The sequence below is a fragment of the Strix aluco genome, chromosome 1, assembly GCF_031877795.1.
Source record: "Strix aluco isolate bStrAlu1 chromosome 1, bStrAlu1.hap1, whole genome shotgun sequence".
Classification (NCBI taxonomy): domain Eukaryota; kingdom Metazoa; phylum Chordata; class Aves; order Strigiformes; family Strigidae; genus Strix; species Strix aluco.
The window spans coordinates 171,622,397-171,640,344 of NC_133931.1; the positions used below are offsets into that span (position 1 = coordinate 171,622,397).

The 17,948-nt window shown below is 43.7% G+C and overlaps 1 protein-coding gene across 6 annotated transcripts in view; it reads left to right on the plus strand.

Moving 5' to 3' along the window:
- Positions 1 to 17,948, plus strand: part of OBSCN (obscurin, cytoskeletal calmodulin and titin-interacting RhoGEF) — a 195,739-nt gene that overhangs the window by 39,143 nt on the left and 138,648 nt on the right. For all 6 annotated transcript variants that reach the window (XM_074845565.1, XM_074845521.1, XM_074845530.1 and 3 more), the window contains exons 12-20: positions 4,485 to 4,760; positions 5,312 to 5,587; positions 6,281 to 6,556; positions 7,789 to 8,064; positions 9,627 to 9,902; positions 10,700 to 10,975; positions 12,089 to 12,355; positions 12,846 to 13,115; positions 13,356 to 13,619. In XM_074845565.1, the coding sequence (XP_074701666.1) occupies positions 4,485 to 4,760; positions 5,312 to 5,587; positions 6,281 to 6,556; positions 7,789 to 8,064; positions 9,627 to 9,902; positions 10,700 to 10,975; positions 12,089 to 12,355; positions 12,846 to 13,115; positions 13,356 to 13,619 (2,457 nt within the window). The remainder of the gene's footprint in view (positions 1 to 4,484; positions 4,761 to 5,311; positions 5,588 to 6,280; positions 6,557 to 7,788; positions 8,065 to 9,626; positions 9,903 to 10,699; positions 10,976 to 12,088; positions 12,356 to 12,845; positions 13,116 to 13,355; positions 13,620 to 17,948) is intronic.

Genomic DNA, 17,948 nt, shown 5'->3' on the forward strand with positions numbered 1-17,948 from the left:
ATCTGTCGTTGGATACCCAGTTGTGACAATGAGAACTGATGCAAATGCTTGTCTGCCAAGCAATATTTAAACAGTAGCGTTTACAAGATCCCTACTTTATTGTGACTGCATTGAGAATGTTTGGGAGTTGATGGTACTGTATTGTCCTAAATATTTTGTATCAGCTGCACTTCACATATCTGCGATCTGCTGAATCCAAAGGTGATGACTGTTCATTGTGATTTCTACATGTGTAATGACCAGTCACGAGTCCAGGAATGTTTATTTGTATTTGCATTTTTCTTCTTCACAACATGATTTGGAGTCTGAGGATTTAATACTGAGGCTGTTCTTTCACTCTGACTGCACTAGAGATTTCTTTGGTCTCAATATATTTTTCAAGAGGTCCAGTAAATTTTATCTCAGGCTCCAGGCAGCCACGGACATGTCAGCTACATTCTGAGTGATCATGTCTGAATTGGATGATAAGAAATGGTTTCGTATTGTTTTGTTCATATTCATAACACTCTGCTGTCTTTGCAGCCTCTCTGTTAATGTTACAGTTCTGGTCTCATGTTCTGAGCTGATCAGAACAGGGAATCTATTTTCTCCTCTGCTTTCTTACAGCATCAAACACACTGGGACCATAATGCTGGCAGAGCTCTTGCATTTTATCAGCTTTGTAGAAAAGCAACTGCGTAGGGAGTGTATTGACTTTCCTGTTTGCAGCCATGCTGGAGACCTGAAGTCCTTGCAGGGCATCGCTCAAGTGCTGTTCCCTTGTCACGGTTGCAGTCTTTACGGCTCTCCCGCTGTCTTGGGGCATCCCGCTCCCTCCATCTTCTGTGTGCAATGTGCAACTACTGCTATAGCATAAAGCCTTGCTGCTCCCCGTAGCATATATCGTAAGCCATCAGCTGTTGTGTCTCCCCACTCTGCGTGGGGTACACAGGGTGTGAGTTGAGGCACTTTGGCTGCTGTTCATGAGTTGTGTAGCTCCTGCTTTTAGCTCAGGGAACTGCCAGTTTCAGTGAAGGATAGATTACAGTAAGGCTAGATTTGAGAGGCGTCTTTCAGAGGAAATGCAACCTGTGCATTTGTGGTGGTTTGACCTTGGCTAAATGCCAGGTACCCACCAAGTCGCTCTATCACTTCCCCCCCTTTCCCCTTTTTTTCTCAATAGGGCAAAGAAGGGAAAGAAAATAAGATAGGAAAACAAAACAACCCTTGTGGGTAAAACAACAGCAGTTTTAATATAAGCAAAGTGAAGCAAAGGTCCGCGCGCGGAAGCAAAAAAAAGAAAACAGATTTATTCTCTACTTCCCATGAACAGGCGATGTCGGGCCTTCTCAGGAAGCAGGGCTCCCATACGTGTAGTGGTTGCCTCGGAGGACCAAGGGTGACCCCACCCCCTTCCTCCTTTCTCCCAGCTTTATACCGAGCAGACGTCATATGGTCTGGAATATCCCTTTGGTCAGTTGGGGTCAGCTGTCCTGGTTGTGTCCCCTCCCAAGATCTTGCCCACCCCATCCCACTGGGGGGGAAATGTCAGAAAGAGCCTTGGTGCTGTGTAAGCACTACTCAGCAGTAGCCACACCACCAGTGTGCTATCAACACCCTGCCAGCTCCCAGCATAAAACACAGCACCATGAGGGCTGCTACAGGGGAAAACCAATTCTGGCTCAGCCAGACCCAATACAGCATTGATAGAAAGACCCTTGGTATAAACCAAGTTCATGCTCAGCTGCTGAAATAAGTTCCTACATTAGTGCAGAGGTGTAGTCAGAAAACACAGAAATTTAGTGCTTTTACACTTGAATTTCTCTAGCTGAGGGCTATTCTTAGCTGTCAGCCTCAGAAACCAAAGGTTTTCAGTTCTCTTTCAAACCAGATGACTTCATGGCTGCGCAGGGTAATGTAACACCTTTCTCCCTTTGTCGTAAGTGGAGAGTGCTTGCCTAGCTACTGTTGCTGTATTTCTCATGTGGACAACTGTAACATGACATGCAAATCCAGCACTCGCTGGAAAATGATCTAGTGTGAAAGTCAGGAGGGATTATGAGTACTCTGAGTGGTTGGCTCTTTTGCTGCAGAAATCCTCATCTTACTAGATTATCTCAAAGTGCAGTGGCTTTCTGGTTCTTAATTTATCCTGTTACCTTTGCACTCAGAAAGCTTTTCAGGGTTCCTGTACTCTGGGGCTCCACTGGTAGCACAAAACCTCCCCTACTTAAGGACAGCTTGAAGGTTAGACGCTTAGTGTTGAGTATTGGGATGGTTTTTTGGCTTAATGTTAACAGAAGCAGGTGCTGCACACCTTGGGACTGATGAGTAGGCAAAAGAGCTGATTCTGCCATCTCATTATTTCAAGAATCATGGTATGCAGTGAAATCCTTATTTGAAATGGGTCAAAGCTCTGTGTCTTGAAAATGGTTTTCTGCAGTTTCAGTGGAACTTCACTAACCAACTGCAGCTGAGGTTGGAAAGATCATCTGAATACTTGTTTAACTTTAAAATATGTTTCTGAGGTAAATTACAGGCTAGTGTAAATCACTTTGTAAGCTGATTGGAAGATTTGGTCACATTTCCTATCACTATAAAAATGTTTTACACTAAAGGGCAAGAACGCAGAGGACAAGTGAGTAACCCACCTGGAATATTCCTGCTCTGATAACCTGTCACTTTAAATACGGCACCTATTTACACAGTCTGGTTTGTAACTCATTGGTTTAGTGCACCCTGCATATTCACAGTCCAAGTTGTAGATGGAAGCTGAAATGTTTATATTTCCACAACCTATTTTGAATGCAAACCATGGTGTGTGCTTGAGCTCTTTTAGATACCAAAATGCTGCTCAATCTGCAGTGGGCTGACACCTGCCTTTGAGGAGCTTTGCATCACCCAGCATAGGCCATGTATGCTGCCTTGTTAGTGACACATTAATGACAATGACACCTCCTTACACCCCTCTACAGCCAGTACAAACAGAGGAGCTCAAATTTAGAGTCTCTAAGCTGGGTTCTTGCTTCGGCTTGCTCCCCGCAGGACCCTTCTCTTTCCATGGATTGTGCAATACTGATGGCAGGCCTATGATGTGGCTCCCAGGATTACAAGGAGTGCTGTGGTCAGCAATGTAGGAACTTGACCTGAACTTACTCTTACTCCTTACCCTCTCAGGCAGCTGCTGCCACTCAGAGTACAGACATGACAGAGGCAGTATGCAGAGGAGAAAGTCATCAAGGAGGAGAAAAGATGGACATAGGAGGCTGCATAGAGTGACTGGGGGGAGGAAGGCAGTAGCATAGGTCATGGCAGGGGTTCATCATGACTGCCAGGGAGAGCCAGGAGCCTCCTAGGTCACCCTAGCCAGGTAACCTGAATGCCTGAAGCTGGCTGGATAAATTATCTTCCACGCTTGCACTGCAACTGAAGGGCAATGGCACCCCCATACGCTTGCTAGTCCAGCGTTTATCTTTGGAGCCTGTGCTTCTGTTCCAATGAAATCATGGACTTCAACGCTCAAGTACATACCCGGGACCCAAATAGGCAAAGGCAGCCTATGCTAAATACTGTTGCTGTGTGATGTGCATCATTTAGGCATACCAGAAATATTTTACATTTCTTGTGGAGTTATTTCTTAAGATAAATCAGTGGAATGAAAGTGGAAGTCCATTTATTTAGGGTCTATTTGTCCTCCCACATCTCAAATGTACACTAATATAAAAGCTAACAGAGACCACACCAATTAATGGCAAAAGGAAGTCCAGGTAAAGCAGTCATTAAAGAAACAACTTATCCGTCAGTCATACTTAGCAACTTGACAATTGAATCCTTTCAATGCATACACCTAACTAACTACTAATTACACAAGATATCCTTTTGATGCCAACTCCACTGGTTGAGATGGAAGTTCTAAGTGGTACTGTGGAAGAAAGTGACTTTAAACACTTCATTCTTGTTGCCTGTTTTAAGTGAAGATTCCCTATGGCCAGTTTTCTAAAAGATTAGAGATTTCTGATGAAAGTATACTTCAAATTTTATAAGCCAGTATCTTTGCTTTTATAAGACTGTATCTTTGTCATTTATTTGGGATGGAGTTACAAGATATTTTCTGAACAAAACCCAGTCTTAATCTAAATTACTGAGATGTTCGTAACTTCCTGAAAATAATGTGATAGTGAAGGTGTCATCGAATAATTGTGCTATATTTTGCTAGTTCTGAACATGGTGTGTAGAAATATCATAAAGAGACAAAGGGGGAAATTTATCGTTGTCTTTATTATAAGAAATTTGAAAATGAGGCGGTCGAGCTGTTCATGAAGGCTAGACAGAGAGGTCAGATTATGTTTTGAGGGTGCATTGTTCTATGTGATAAAAAGAACTGCAAAGAAGTGTTACTTAAAGAAATGATGATGTAGAACACCTACACAAAATGTATGTAATCTCTTCTAGTTGCAGGGTATTTATATCTTACATATATCTTCCCTAATGTTTCCCTGTTTCAGATGCAGAGGATGCCTTTGTCAACAAAGAGAAAGTGCAGAAAGAGGTGAAAGCTGCACTATCAGAAAACGCCTCGCTGAGCTGTGAGGTGGCCCAGGAGAAGACCGACGTGAAATGGTACAAGGAGGGGAAACTGATCACCTCGAGCAAGAAGTTCAAGGTGGAGTCTCAGGGCAAATCGCGTCGTCTGGTGGTGGGTCAGGTGGAGAAGAAAGATGCTGGGGAGTACACCTGCGAGGCTGCTGGCCAGAAACTGACCTTCAAGCTTGACATCACAGGTGAGAAAACCTTCTTTGGCCCAGCCTTTCTACTTCTTAAATATTTAGAAAAAAGAATTCTACCATTATTATAGATCTTCTATGTAAAACAGTATAAAACTTTTAAGACAGGGAGCTCCGTCCTTGAAAAACTTTGGGAGCTACCCAACGCTGTAGGAACAGTGCTGTGAAAAGGAATGTACTGATTGCACATCTCCATCCGCACATGTTGGTACAACCAGAACAACTCTCCAATGCAGCTGATTCTCAGCGCATTTCAGGACAGGGTCCTGGTGGAGAGCAGTTGGGTGTCAGCCCGATGCCTGCACTCTTTTTCTTTCTCTTGGAAGGGCTCGTTTCAGCGTGGGGGGAGAATATGGCAGTAAGGCTTGATATATGTTAAGGTCTCTAAAGTGTCAGATAAATGGCAACTGGGGAAAGAAGGTGTCATGGGGGCTCATTCCAGATGCATCGCCCTACTGGGGCTGTAGAGTGGATTCAGCTTTCCAACTCACTCGCTGCCTCCTGATCCTTTTGCAAGTGGGCTGATGAGAGTATCTCTCTCTCTTCAGAGCCAGAAGTTGTGTTTACAAACAAGGACAAGGTCCAGAAGGAGGTGAAAGCTGCACTATCAGAAAATGCCTCGCTGAGCTGTGAGGTGGCTCAGGAGAAGACCGACGTGAAATGGTACAAGGAGGGGAAACTGATCACCTCGAGCAAGAAGTTCAAGGTGGAGTCTCAGGGCAAATCGCGTCGTCTGGTGGTGGGTCAGGTGGAGAAGAAAGATGCTGGGGAGTACACCTGCGAGGCTGCTGGCCAGAAACTGACCTTCAAGCTTGACATCACAGGTGGGAGACATGTTTGTTCTCGTTGCAGAAAGGTCCATGAATTCCCTTTACTACAGAGCAAAATGAATCACTCTCTAGGCTCCAGGATCTGTGCAGCCTAGATCTTCCCTGAGTAGTGAGGGAGATCAGACAACCAGCTTGCGTGCACCCACTGTCACACAGATGCCTATAGCTAGTTGTTGTGATCTGTGAGATGAATCCCACTCAGCAGTCCGTGTGGTTTTCTGGTTTCCCAGTCAAGAAGAACTAAGGCTTGCACATGCTGTTGTGATTTATAGGTCTAAAGGTGGGGTCAGCTCCCAGGTGTGTAGGAAAACAGGTCTGGAATCGTGCTCCAGAAGTACCCAGAGTGGGCAAGGCTTACACTGGAGTCCCAGTGGTGGATAGGTTTGGGTTCTTAGATGTTCATTGCATTAAGGAACAAGAAGTCAGATTTCTTGTGGATCCATGGGGATGGGAAGAACCTGAACTCCTGAGGCATTGGTTCATTTTGCACAGAAATATCTGATGTGTTGTCCTCAGGCTGTACGGAGGGCCATGTCCTGTCTGAGTGTATCTTAGCTGTGGGTGGGACCATTCCAAAATGACAGGGCTGTGGGAAGTTCTTGTAAGCAGAATTTTGCCTTTGGTTGTGAACATTTTGGGCAGCGTGAACACGCGTGTGACTCTTAAATTTCCTCTCCCACCCCACAGAAGCAGAGGATGCATTTATCAACAAGGACAAGGTGAAGAAAGAGGTGAAAGCTGCACTATCAGAAAACGCCTCGCTGAGCTGTGAGGTGGCTCAGGAGAAGACTGACGTGAAATGGTACAAGGAGGGGAAACTGATCACCTCGAGCAAGAAGTTCAAGGTGGAGTCTCAGGGCAAATCGCGTCGTCTGGTGGTGGGTCAGGTGGAGAAGAAAGATGCTGGGGAGTACACCTGCGAGGCTGCTGGCCAGAAACTGACCTTCAAGCTTGACATCACAGGTGAGAAAACCTTCTTTGGCCCAGCCTTTCTACTTCTAGAATATTTAGAAAAATGAATATTAATTCATGAGGGTTTTTCCTATTATGTTTCAAATTTTTGGAGACCCTCATTGGGATGGCCTGGATGTGATAGGAAAATGGGAAAATAAGTTACAAATACAGTTCTCTGTATATCTTCTATGTTAAACTTTATAAAATCCTTAAAGCAGGGTGGTCTGTGCTTGAAAAACTTTGGGAGCTACCCAGTGCTTGTAGGAACAGGGGCCCAAAAAAGAAAATACTGGCTGTACCTCTCCATACCCACACGCTGATACAAGAACAACTCTCTAATACAGCTAATTCTCAGTGCATGTCTGATCAGGGTCATGATAGAGAGCAGCTGTGTGTCTGCTTGATGTCTGCACTCTGATCCTCTTGGAAGGGCTCGTTTCAGCCTGGGGGTTGAATATAACAGTAAGGCTTGATATATGTTAAGATCTCTAAGGCATCAGGTAAATCGCAGCTATGGAAAGAATGTTCCATGGAGACTCATTCTAGATGCATCACCCTACTGCGGCTGTAGAGTGGTAGAAGAGATTCAGCTTTCCAACTCACTCCCTGCCTCCTGATGCTCTGGCAAGTTGGCTGACTAATGTGTCCACTGGAGAACAAGGGGGTTTCACCATTTGGTTGTAGGAAAGTGAGATGGGCTGGGCTTTTCTGAAGGTTGCATGGGAAGTAATAACACAGTCCTGAACATGTAAGTCCTGGTCCTAGCACCCTTTGCACTGAAGAAAGTTACCTTGTGCCAATAGGACAGTAACGGCAGCAGATGCAACTATTGGGAACAAAAGGAATCAATGATATGGGGCTCTGACATAGGAAGGGACAGTTCCTCCTAGTAAGAATTCATTAGTTTGCACTCAACATCAACGAAAATGTATCTTGCCTTAACTGGGGCCTGCCATACAATGCTCTTACAAATAAATGATCCAGATGATCTCCTAGCTCACTTCCAGAAATATATTAATCTTACTGTCAATAATGAAAAAATAACAAATGAAAAAGTTCTTAAAAAAACCAAAACAAAACAAAGCACAAAAAACCTCACCACAAAACAGTTTGCATGTTCTTCTAATAACTTTAAATGTGTATTGTCACATCAGAAGCTTGATGTTTCCAATGTAAGCTGTGATAAGAGGATCACACAACACCATATCTCATGGACAGTCTGAAATTCTCTCTCTCTTCAGAGCCAGAAGTTGTGTTTACAAACAAGGACAAGGTCCAGAAGGAGGTAAAAGCTGCACTATCAGAAAATGCCTCGCTGAGCTGTGAGGTGGCCCAGGAGAAGACCGACGTGAAATGGTACAAGGAGGGGAAACTGATCACCTCGAGCAAGAAGTTCAAGGTGGAGTCTCAGGGCAAATCGCGTCGTCTGGTGGTGGGTCAGGTGGAGAAGAAAGATGCTGGGGAGTACACCTGCGAGGCTGCTGGCCAGAAACTGACCTTCAAACTTGTCGTCACAGGTGAGACTTACCTTGTTATAATTACAGTGAAGCGGGGTCCAGAGGAGGCCATGAAGATGACTGGGGGACTGGAGCACCTCCCCTATGAGGGAAGCTGAGAGAGTTGGGGTTGTTCAGCCTGGAGAAGAGAAGGCGCCGGGGAGACCTTCTAGTGGCCTTCCAGTACTTAACGGGGCTACAGGAAAGGTGGGGAGGGACTCTGTCAGGGAGTGTAGGGATAGGATGAGGGATGATGGTTTTAAACTGAAAGAGCAGAGATTTAGATTAGATCTAAGGCAGAAATTCTTCCCTGTGAGGGTGCTGATGCCCTGGCACAGGTTGCCCAGAGCAGCTGTGGCTGCCCCCTCCCTGGAAGGGTTCAAGGCCAGGTTGGACAGGGCTTTGGGCAACCTGGACTAGTGGAAGGTGTCCCTGCCCATGGCAGGAGATTGGAACTGGATGATCTTTAAGGTCCCTTCCAACCCAAATCATTCTATGATTCCATGAATAAAGTAATACCCGTAATAACTATTACACAATAACTCAGTTGCAACAGTATGGGTTTTGTTGCCCCCTGTAGGGTTCACCTGATTTTCTGTACCTGATTACCTGGACTTGTAGAATTGGGAATATTTGGCTCTAGCACATCACAAAGGCCTATCTCATTCTTAGTCTATCTATATAATAATTGCAGATATAATAGAAATATTAATCAACATATTGTTCAGATCTTTCCTATTTCTGGGATCCCAAAGATTGATGTGCTGAACCTCTTGAAAGGAAAGAACCATTCGGAAATCCATTTCTTGTTAGACTTCCAATCCCATTTCTGAAAACTGAGAGGCTGGAATATGCTTTGTCATTTGCAATTTCAGCAGCGGCACTCATCAAGATGGGTTGAAAACTCAGCACTTCTTCTGAACTTATGATGTTGTTTGTTTGAGATCTTGGCCTTCTGAGATGCATTACTACCTCTGCCAGCTGCTGAATGTCTGTTTGTCATGAAAGATTCTCAGCAATTGGTCTTTTGGAACAGGATTCATAAGGTGCTCAAACTGCTTTAAGTATGTGATACTAAAGGGAATGTTGACATTGCAAACAATCTTGGCTACCTTGCCAGACATTATCCTGAGCTACCTGAGATCATATTTCCTTTGTCCCTTTGACAGTCACGTTTGTGACAGTGGAAGATACCATGAAGAGTCTGTTCCAGAAGCTCATACTGCTATATTTGTGTCCTTGACATTTCACTGTAGGTCTTAAGTAAAAGGAACTTGAAATCTTTTGATGATGTGCAGGGCAGCTGTTCTTTGGGAACATTTGAGTTAAATGTTCTTTGTGTGGTGGCTTGCAACCATAAGATTGATGTCCAGGACCCTCTTTATCCTTTTCATTCCTAGACTCTTGCTTCCCTAGTTTCCACATTGCGATTCAGTCACACAGAATGGTAGATACTTCTTGGTGAAGACAGTTGGTTTTGGCAAGTGGCAACCTAAATATTTTCCAAACATCTGCACTGAAATCTGTAAGACTGACCTCATTTTAATCCCTCAATCAATATTTTCTTCCTTTTCTGCACTCAGAGGCAAAACCTGCATTTATAAACCTGGAAAACGTCCAGAAAGAGGTGAATGCTGTCCTGACAGAAAGTGCCACCCTCAGCTGTGAGGTAGCACAGGATGCAACCGAAGTAAAATGGTTCAAGGATGGAAAACTGCTAATTTCCTCTAGAAAATTCAAAATAGAAACTGTGAGTAAAACCCGGCGCCTGGTTATAGAGCAGCTGGAGAAGAGAGATGCTGGAGAATACATCTGTGAGACCGCAGGCCAGAGGCTGACCTTCAAGTTGAAACCAACTGGTGAGGACTCACCTAAGCAGCTCTCTGTGTGGCTTAGAGGAAAACTGGGTATTGCCCACTCAGTGGCCACAGTGCAGCATCATTTCCCTTGGAGCAACATCAGTGAACCACATCACACATTAATCTGGCCTTTTTAATCTAACAGTGTAGAGATGGGAAATCTGGCTGAAGACTTTTTTTTGGCTATGGAAATGCTGCATAATTTTTTGCTTAGTGTCTCCTTTGCACACCCCGTCACCCAACTTTTTTAAATGGTGGGAAGCTGGAAGCAGAAATATAGCTATGGAGAAAGGTGACTAAGAAAAGCTGGTCTGCTTCTGTGCGTGCCCCAAAACTGCCCAGTTTAGTCGCAAAGCATTGTACAGGATAGAGAAGAAGCTAAGAGAAAGGGAATAGAGCAAGCAGAAAAGAATATAGGCCATAAATCCAGGTTTAGCATATTAATATTTCTTCATAATTAGATCTAAAATCCTATCAATGCAAGAGGAAATAATTATACAGGTCATTTTACTTCTAAGAAACCAGCTCTTTGTGGGTGGTACATAAAATCTATGTTAGCATTTCCTTTCCTTTGCTTCTCTTCTAAGCAAAAGCTCTGGGTTACCTGGGAGATCATTTTCTTTTTTCCCACTCAGCAAAAGAGTATACCAGCCACAAATATTCAGCCATATTCCCTGGGTTATTACAGATTATGGATGAGTTGGTGTTGTGAGTCATGTAGAAGAGTAATAGAAAATTGCTGTGGTAAGAATTTGAGCGTTAAGTCATTAGTTTTCCTATTTTAATGTCTTTCCTAGAACCAGAGGCTAAATTTGAAAAGAAAGTTGTCCAGAAAGAGCCTCTTATTGTCCAAGAACATGAAAGCATCACACTGACTACTTCAGTAACGCCTGAAACTGCTGCAGTAAAGTGGTTCAAGGATGGAACAGAAATCAAGGCGAGCAAGAAATACGAGATCAAGAGTGAAGGGGCATCCAGGACCCTGACAGTGAACCTCGCTGAGAGCACAGACACTGCTGTGTACTCTTGCCAGACAAAGAGTGACAAGCAGGAATTCAAAGTACAGGTGAAAGGTGAGCAGAGAGCAGTGCACAGGTCATGTCCCAACCCAACAGCTATACTTCTCTCATGGTAGGATGGAGGTGAAGTCCAAACTCTCTCTAAAACTGTTCCAACCTCAAGGCTTGAATTGCTGTTGTAGCTGCTGTAGCTGCCCCACCATGGGCCAGTAAAGTTCTCCTCTTTCCAAATACCCAGTTTTTGTCCTTTGCTGGCCACTCAGGGGAACAAGGAAGCCCACAATGGGTGCTTCTCCTGGTGTGTGCTCCCCATGCTCATCACACTGTTTCTATGTCCTCCTAACCCTTGTAGCTGGGACATGGCAGAGCCTTAGCTCTTCCCCACTCTGCTCACCAGCATGAGAAAGCTGATGAGGATGTAGAGGGATAGTATGTGAGAAGATTTGTGAGTTAGTAACACGGGGAAATGGGACCTGAATTGTATCCTCCTCTGCTCGTGGGATGGTGAACCTGGGATGCTGCTCCCTAGTCAAGGCTAAGGCTATAGATTGACAAGAAGGATGAAGTACAGCTGGTCCACAGATGGAGATGAGAGGGGTGATGTTCCAGAGCAAAGGCCTGCTTCTTTCTCTTCAGACACCCTGGAGATGTCCACAGCTGAGATGCACTCCCTCAGCTCCCCTTGGAGTCATTGCATAGGAGTGGTTGCTGATAGCTCATGAAACATCTGATGTCTTGAAATGTCTCCTTCAGGATGAGAGAAATCACACCCTGGATTTCTCTGACTCCATTGGCTGTGTCTCCAGTGACAGAAGAGACAAAGGTGGCTGGGGCTTAGCATCCGTACAAATTTTTACACTTAGGCAAATCAGGCTCTGATGTAAAAACACCACATGGTCTCATCAGGTAAAAGATTAGAAAGACAGGAAGGCCATACCCAATCACGTTTTAAGACACTGTTCTTGCTTTACAGAATGATAGTGATATTAAAATACCTTGTCAAAGGAATCTCCCTAAAGTTCCACCTTTCTGGTTTGTTTCTGTCTACCCTGATCCCCAAATATGTTCTGGGGTTGTTTTTTTCTTTTTCTTTATTTATTTTAAATTCTCCAGAAACAGTTTTTTAGAACAGGATTCTTATCTTTCCCTTTCTCATCATTTTCTCAGAAATCCCAGTGAAGTTTGCCAAAAAACTTGAACCTGTTAATGCGGAGATTGGAGGCAGTGTCTCTTTGACCTGTGATGTGAGCCACGCCAAAGGGAAGGTGGTGTGGCGCAGGAATGGAGTTGACATCAAGCCTGGCAAGCATTTCCAGATTCATGAGGAGGGGGTCAAACGAACCCTGACAATAACGGGGATCCGGGCAGAGGATGAAGGAGAGTACTCCTGCGAGTCTAGAGATGACAAGAGCAGCATTACCATCACTCCCAAAGGTATGTCTCTAATGCTGACAGTGCAGAGGGTCCTTGGGTTTTGTCCTCAGCCATTACAACTCTGCAAATCTGAGTTTGTTCATGTGTTTGTGCTGTCTCCTGTGTTGACAGCAAAATACAAAATTCCAGTTCCTCTCTCAGTGTCAGTGGAACCTCTGTTTGTGAAAAGAATAATGATTTTGAGACCTGTTGAGCTCGGTTCTCTTAATACGTAGGCAAATTGACCTTCATATTGCATTTGAGGCTGGAATTAAGCATCCCAAATCTAAGATGGGGTTTTTCTGCCCTCTTTGTTTACTTCTCTCTTCTGGCATCTTCATACACAAAACTTACTCAGACATGGAAAATGTGATGACCCATTGTTGTGATCACTTACTGTAAGAAACAGAAATTTATGCTTTGATAAAATCATCAAAGCTTTTGGCTCTTTGAAGGTGTTTATGCCATGTCTCAAAGACACACTCCTAAATGTTTTATTCCTATCCATCAGCTCCCAGAGTAGTGAAATTCATTACAAGTCTCAACAGCGTGGTCTCTGAGGAGGGAAAAGAGGCTGTGTTCAAGTGCACCGTCTCTCCCAGTGATGCTGTGGTCACTTGGCTCAGGAATGGCGTCAAGATTGAAGGCAGCAAGAAGTATGTGATCTCACAGAAGGACACCAACCACAGCCTCACCATCACTGATCTGACACTGGAAGATGCAGCTGAAATCTCTGCCAATGCTGAGAATGTGGAAAGCACGGCCAGTCTCAGAGTCCGAGGTAAGAGGCAATAATGCCCCTTTGACAGGCTGTCACTGATGCTATGGCCTATGTTGTTTTATGTGGCTTTCCCGCTGACTGATTATGTTAACAGTAGGGAAATTCTTCTTTCACATCATTAAATAGAGGTGTCCAGAATGCAGTGGGACTGGAGATACATGAGCCACCATTTTAATTTTCTCTGAAAGCCTGTTTTCTGGATCCTCTACATTCTTACTAATATTTCTTCTCCTTTGGCAGAGGCCCCAATCTCATTCAGGAAGAAATTGGAGCCCAGAACAGTTGAAGAGAGGGACACGGTGACCTTGGAGGTAGAGCTGACCAAGCCTGCAGAGGTTAAGTGGATGAGGAACAGCATCATATTGAAGCCCAGTGAAAAAATAGAGATCAAAGCTGAGGGAACAAAGCACACCTTGGTGGTTAAGGACATCTCCTTTGCAGACAGGGGCTTCTACTGCTGTGAGAGTCCTGATGACAAGACCCAAGCCAAGATCAATGTGGAAAGTAAGTTGAATGATCTCCAGTTCTATAAATACCCTGGACAGGGTTTGGAGGTGGATTCTGGTCTCTTCCATTATCATAACGGCCACTGCCCTTCCCCACCTGCCATGGGGACACGGGGACACAACCATGGACCTAGCCACCAGTCAAATGAAAGCAAGGGCAATAAACAGAGAATGGCTGGCTAGTTCCTGTTGCCTCTATCTCATCCCACCAGCCTTCAGTCATACTATTAACCATTAATCTTCTTAGCTTATTCTTCTTTTCCCTCTGAAATTTCTTACTCTGTGGTACGCTCTGTTTTTTCCTTTGTTTGGCCTTTAGCAAACCATTCCCTCTTCAGCTATCTATTGTCCTAATTCTTCTCTGCAAACCACCTTTTTCAGAATGTCTCTTTATATTTATATTTTTGCTTAAAAACTACAAGGAAAAATCTTCTATCTATGGTGCTTCCATTTCAGGTAAGCTAATGGTGTCTCAGCTGTAGCCCTCTACTTCTGTCCTTTTTTCCTACATCCTTTTGTCATGATTTTTACAGGATAGATGAAGACAGGATTTAAGCACTTAAGGACTACCTAATTTGGTCTGTAAAGCCCCTGACACCAATTAGTGCTGTGTAGGTCATAAAAAATAGGTAAGGAAAAAACATGGTAACAGACTTCAAGTACATAAAAGGCTGTTATAAAGTGGAAGGGAACGATCTGTTCTCCATGTGGCAATAATGACAGGAAATAATGGACTTCAGTCGCAACGAGAAAGATCCAGTTTATACAATAGAAAAGCTTTTTAATGGTTGGATGACTGAATAAGTTGTCTGGAGAGGTCTTGGAGCCTCCATCATGGATTTAAGAAAAGGTTAGTGAAATATCTGTCTGGGATGACGTAAAGAGCTGAGCGTGTCCTAGAGCAGGAGAGAATAGCTAGATGATTTTTCTAGGTCTTTCCAGCCTTATAATCTTGTGGTCTTCTGATGGAATTAAGATATCAAAAATCGATGATGGACTGCCTCATACAGAGCAGGGTTTGTCAAATCACTTCCATGCACTGCTAAGATAGCTTCATCTTCAAAATCTTCCTGAGTGACAGCTGTCAAAAATCCCCCACTTTATCATCCCAATATGGGGCAGTTATCGCTTCTATTGGTGGTTGCTCATCTTTTTTTTCAAACAAAATAGCTCTAGAAAAAAACAGACATTAGCAGTGACTAGTAGCTGGTAGATTCATGAAGCCTCAATCTAGCACATTACTTTCAGCTCCTTCTATAGCTAACAGAGAGAAGAAAATTACTCCAGAGAGTGTTTAGTCTTAGAAGCACTGAATTACCTTCTGGAGTGTCTGAGTATTCAAGGAACCGTGGGTGACTATGATGCTGATTTAGAGCTAGATTCAGGTTTGCTATCTCATTTAAACCACATGAACTGGGTCCACAGAAGATAAAGAAATCTAGCATTTCCACAGTCACAATGTGCTGGGAGGATGCAGTGCAGTACGGGGCAGTTTGCTGCTCCACCCTCTTTCACACATTGCACCCCAAGGGATTTTTTTCAGACTCTGGGTGATACTCACTTTTGACCCAACGAGGTGTTTCAGCAGTTGGTTGTAGATTCAGTTACACCTGTTTTTAGGCACCGACTGTTGCTATAGCCGAGTGGTAAAAACAGAAATGATGGAAGAGTGTTTACATAGGAAGTAACTGGGTAGCCCTGATAGCTGTCAACAGTGTTTTGTCCAAGGTGGGTCATGAAAGCATAAATGTGTATCTGTCTCTGGTTTATAAACTTCCTATTCTGATGGAGAGAGAGGATTTTGCTTTGTGCTTCCCAGGCACCCAGTTGCATTCTCATCACTTAGTGTCACTGTAAAAAGTAGCTCCTCTGTTGATTAACTGAGATTGTTTCATGCAGTGATGGAAACTCAAGGCGATCTATCTGAGAGGGACCATGATCAAAAAGGGGAATCGGCTCACTGTAGCAGGGAATTCTTTTCGCCTGTGATGATCCAAGCCTTAGTTATGAGATGCAGTAGGAAAGGCACCATGGACAAGCATCTCTCTAGACTATATGTATTTTTCATTCCAGTCCTCCAGCTGAGACACCACTGAATTCTCACACTGCTTTACAGCAAAAGCAAGACTCTAAAAGTGGAAGTCTAAAATTATGCTCCATTTTTTGTCATTTAAGCAAATGGCCTCTTCTCAGTAGAATATATTAGTGCGTACGGTGAGGTCAGCAGGAGTTCTTTAAATGCTCACAGTCTGGTGAATTAAGCTACTCCTACTGGTGCTCAGATTTAGGTTAAGAAGCCTGATTTTAGAGGACCTTTCTTAAAAAAACATGAATCTGCGCTGATACTGTTTGGTTTGAGATTGCTTGCAGAGCAAGGTAAATAAGGAACAGTTATGGGAAAAATCTGTTGATTTACTCCAGTATAAAAGCTGCTTTGTGAGAAGTTAAGCATCTGTTCTGATCTTAAGATGTCATTACATCCTCAAAATAACTGAACTGCTGAAGCTAATAACATATCTGGCTGAATATTTATTTTCAGCTGTGACCAGGAAGAGATGTTTGTGGAAGACTTAAATAAGCAAGTCATGGGTAAAGGTGTTCTTCCTCTGATACACCTCAAAGGTTTTAGCAGGGAAAAGCATAATTAGGTCCATTAATTATAGCAGAAATTATACTGGAAACATGAGTAATGAAATTTTACATCTCTGGACACAAAATATCATCTATTAAAATAAATCCTGTAAAAGTTCTACCATTCCCAAACTGTTGCTGTTTTATGACAAGACTTTTGAAGAAGTGATCTTTTTTTTCAGTCCTATGTACAACACCGGGTGAAGATATATCCAGGAGGCCACTTATTGAGTTAGAAAAGGCTATGCTATTTAGTTAATTTTTTTGCAAATCCCTTTCACTATCTCCCCAGCATAATTTCAGTTTGATCCTCAGTCCATTCACTGTTTGAGGGGCTGGAGTATCTATTAATTTAGGGAAAAGGTCAGACAGTAGCAGGTACACTGTGTTCAATTTAGAGAAAGGTACCCTGGGGGGATAGGGATCAGCTGCAAAATCAGTTCAGAAAGAAGGGAATGGTGCAACTTCTAGTGAGCAAAGCCAGGAGAGCTGGTGTCTTAGTTTGTGAAGCAAAGAACGAGCTCCTGAAAGTGTCTGTACTTCCCTTACTTGTCTGGTTCAAGACATGTCCTTGGGGCAAATTTGTGTTTAGGTGGTTGTGACCTTGGAGAAGATCATGAGAGAGGAATCAGTGTGGTTTTCTTGAGAGAAGAATTAGACAGGATCCTGCAAAGGATGTGTCTGTTCCTCTGTAAACCTTCTGTGAGGTGTAAGAGCAACAGAGGGGACAGGAGAGGCGTAAGGAGCTGGCATTATCTGGAGTCCTGGGGAGAGCAGTATGTGCTTCTACACAGTTGCTTAATAAAGTCATAGTCTACTTATATCACCTCTGTGGGATCTCTGGAGAAATAGTTTGTTCCCTGTTGTCCCCCATGTGACATAGGGGCAGATGCCATCAGGAGATGTTTGAACTTCAGAGAGGCCATGGTGTCCTCAGCCCAGGAGCTGGGTCCAGACCATGACCACCGAACAGAGCCCTGACACCACTCCTGGTCAGGTTTGCGCTCGGATCCTGTCTGAATGTGGATTATCTCGGCTAAACATGCACTAGGGAGGTTGAAATATTCCCAGGGGACACATAGGGTATTGAAGGTTTTTGTACGTAATTCATGGCTCTGTAGAGATTTTGTTGTTGTAGTTTTTTAATTGGCAACTTAATTTCTCCTAAAGGTGACACACGTTTAAACACTAAATCCATTTTACTGGCTGATGTTTTGTAGTGGGAATAGGTAATATCCACTCACAACACGGATGCTTTGTCCCCCAAGCTGTAAGGTGTCAGCACTTTTTACTAAAAGCTTTCTCCTCTCCCTGCTACTTCCCTCCCTCCCTTGTTTTATCCTGGTTGAAAAGCTGAACAATATTGTTTATTCCTTTATTCTCTGTTAATCTCTATTGATCATCTTCTTTTGAATCATGCCTGAAGAATAAATATTTTCAGCAACATCTCTTGCTGTACAGCACAGGGAGCCTGGTCCCAGTGTAAATAACAACAGTGTTATCTTCTTCTTGATGGTTATTGGTGACCACCTCACCCAGTACAGGAACGCCTCTACTCTGCGTGTGTGTGTGTGTGTGTGTGTAACTTCAAAGCTTGTTTCTGGCATAGACAGTGAGTGTGGTGGATCTTGCTAGAAAAAGGGCCAGTTTGCCCTTTTTCTGCAATGTTTGGCTGATTTGTTTTCCTCAGCTAAAA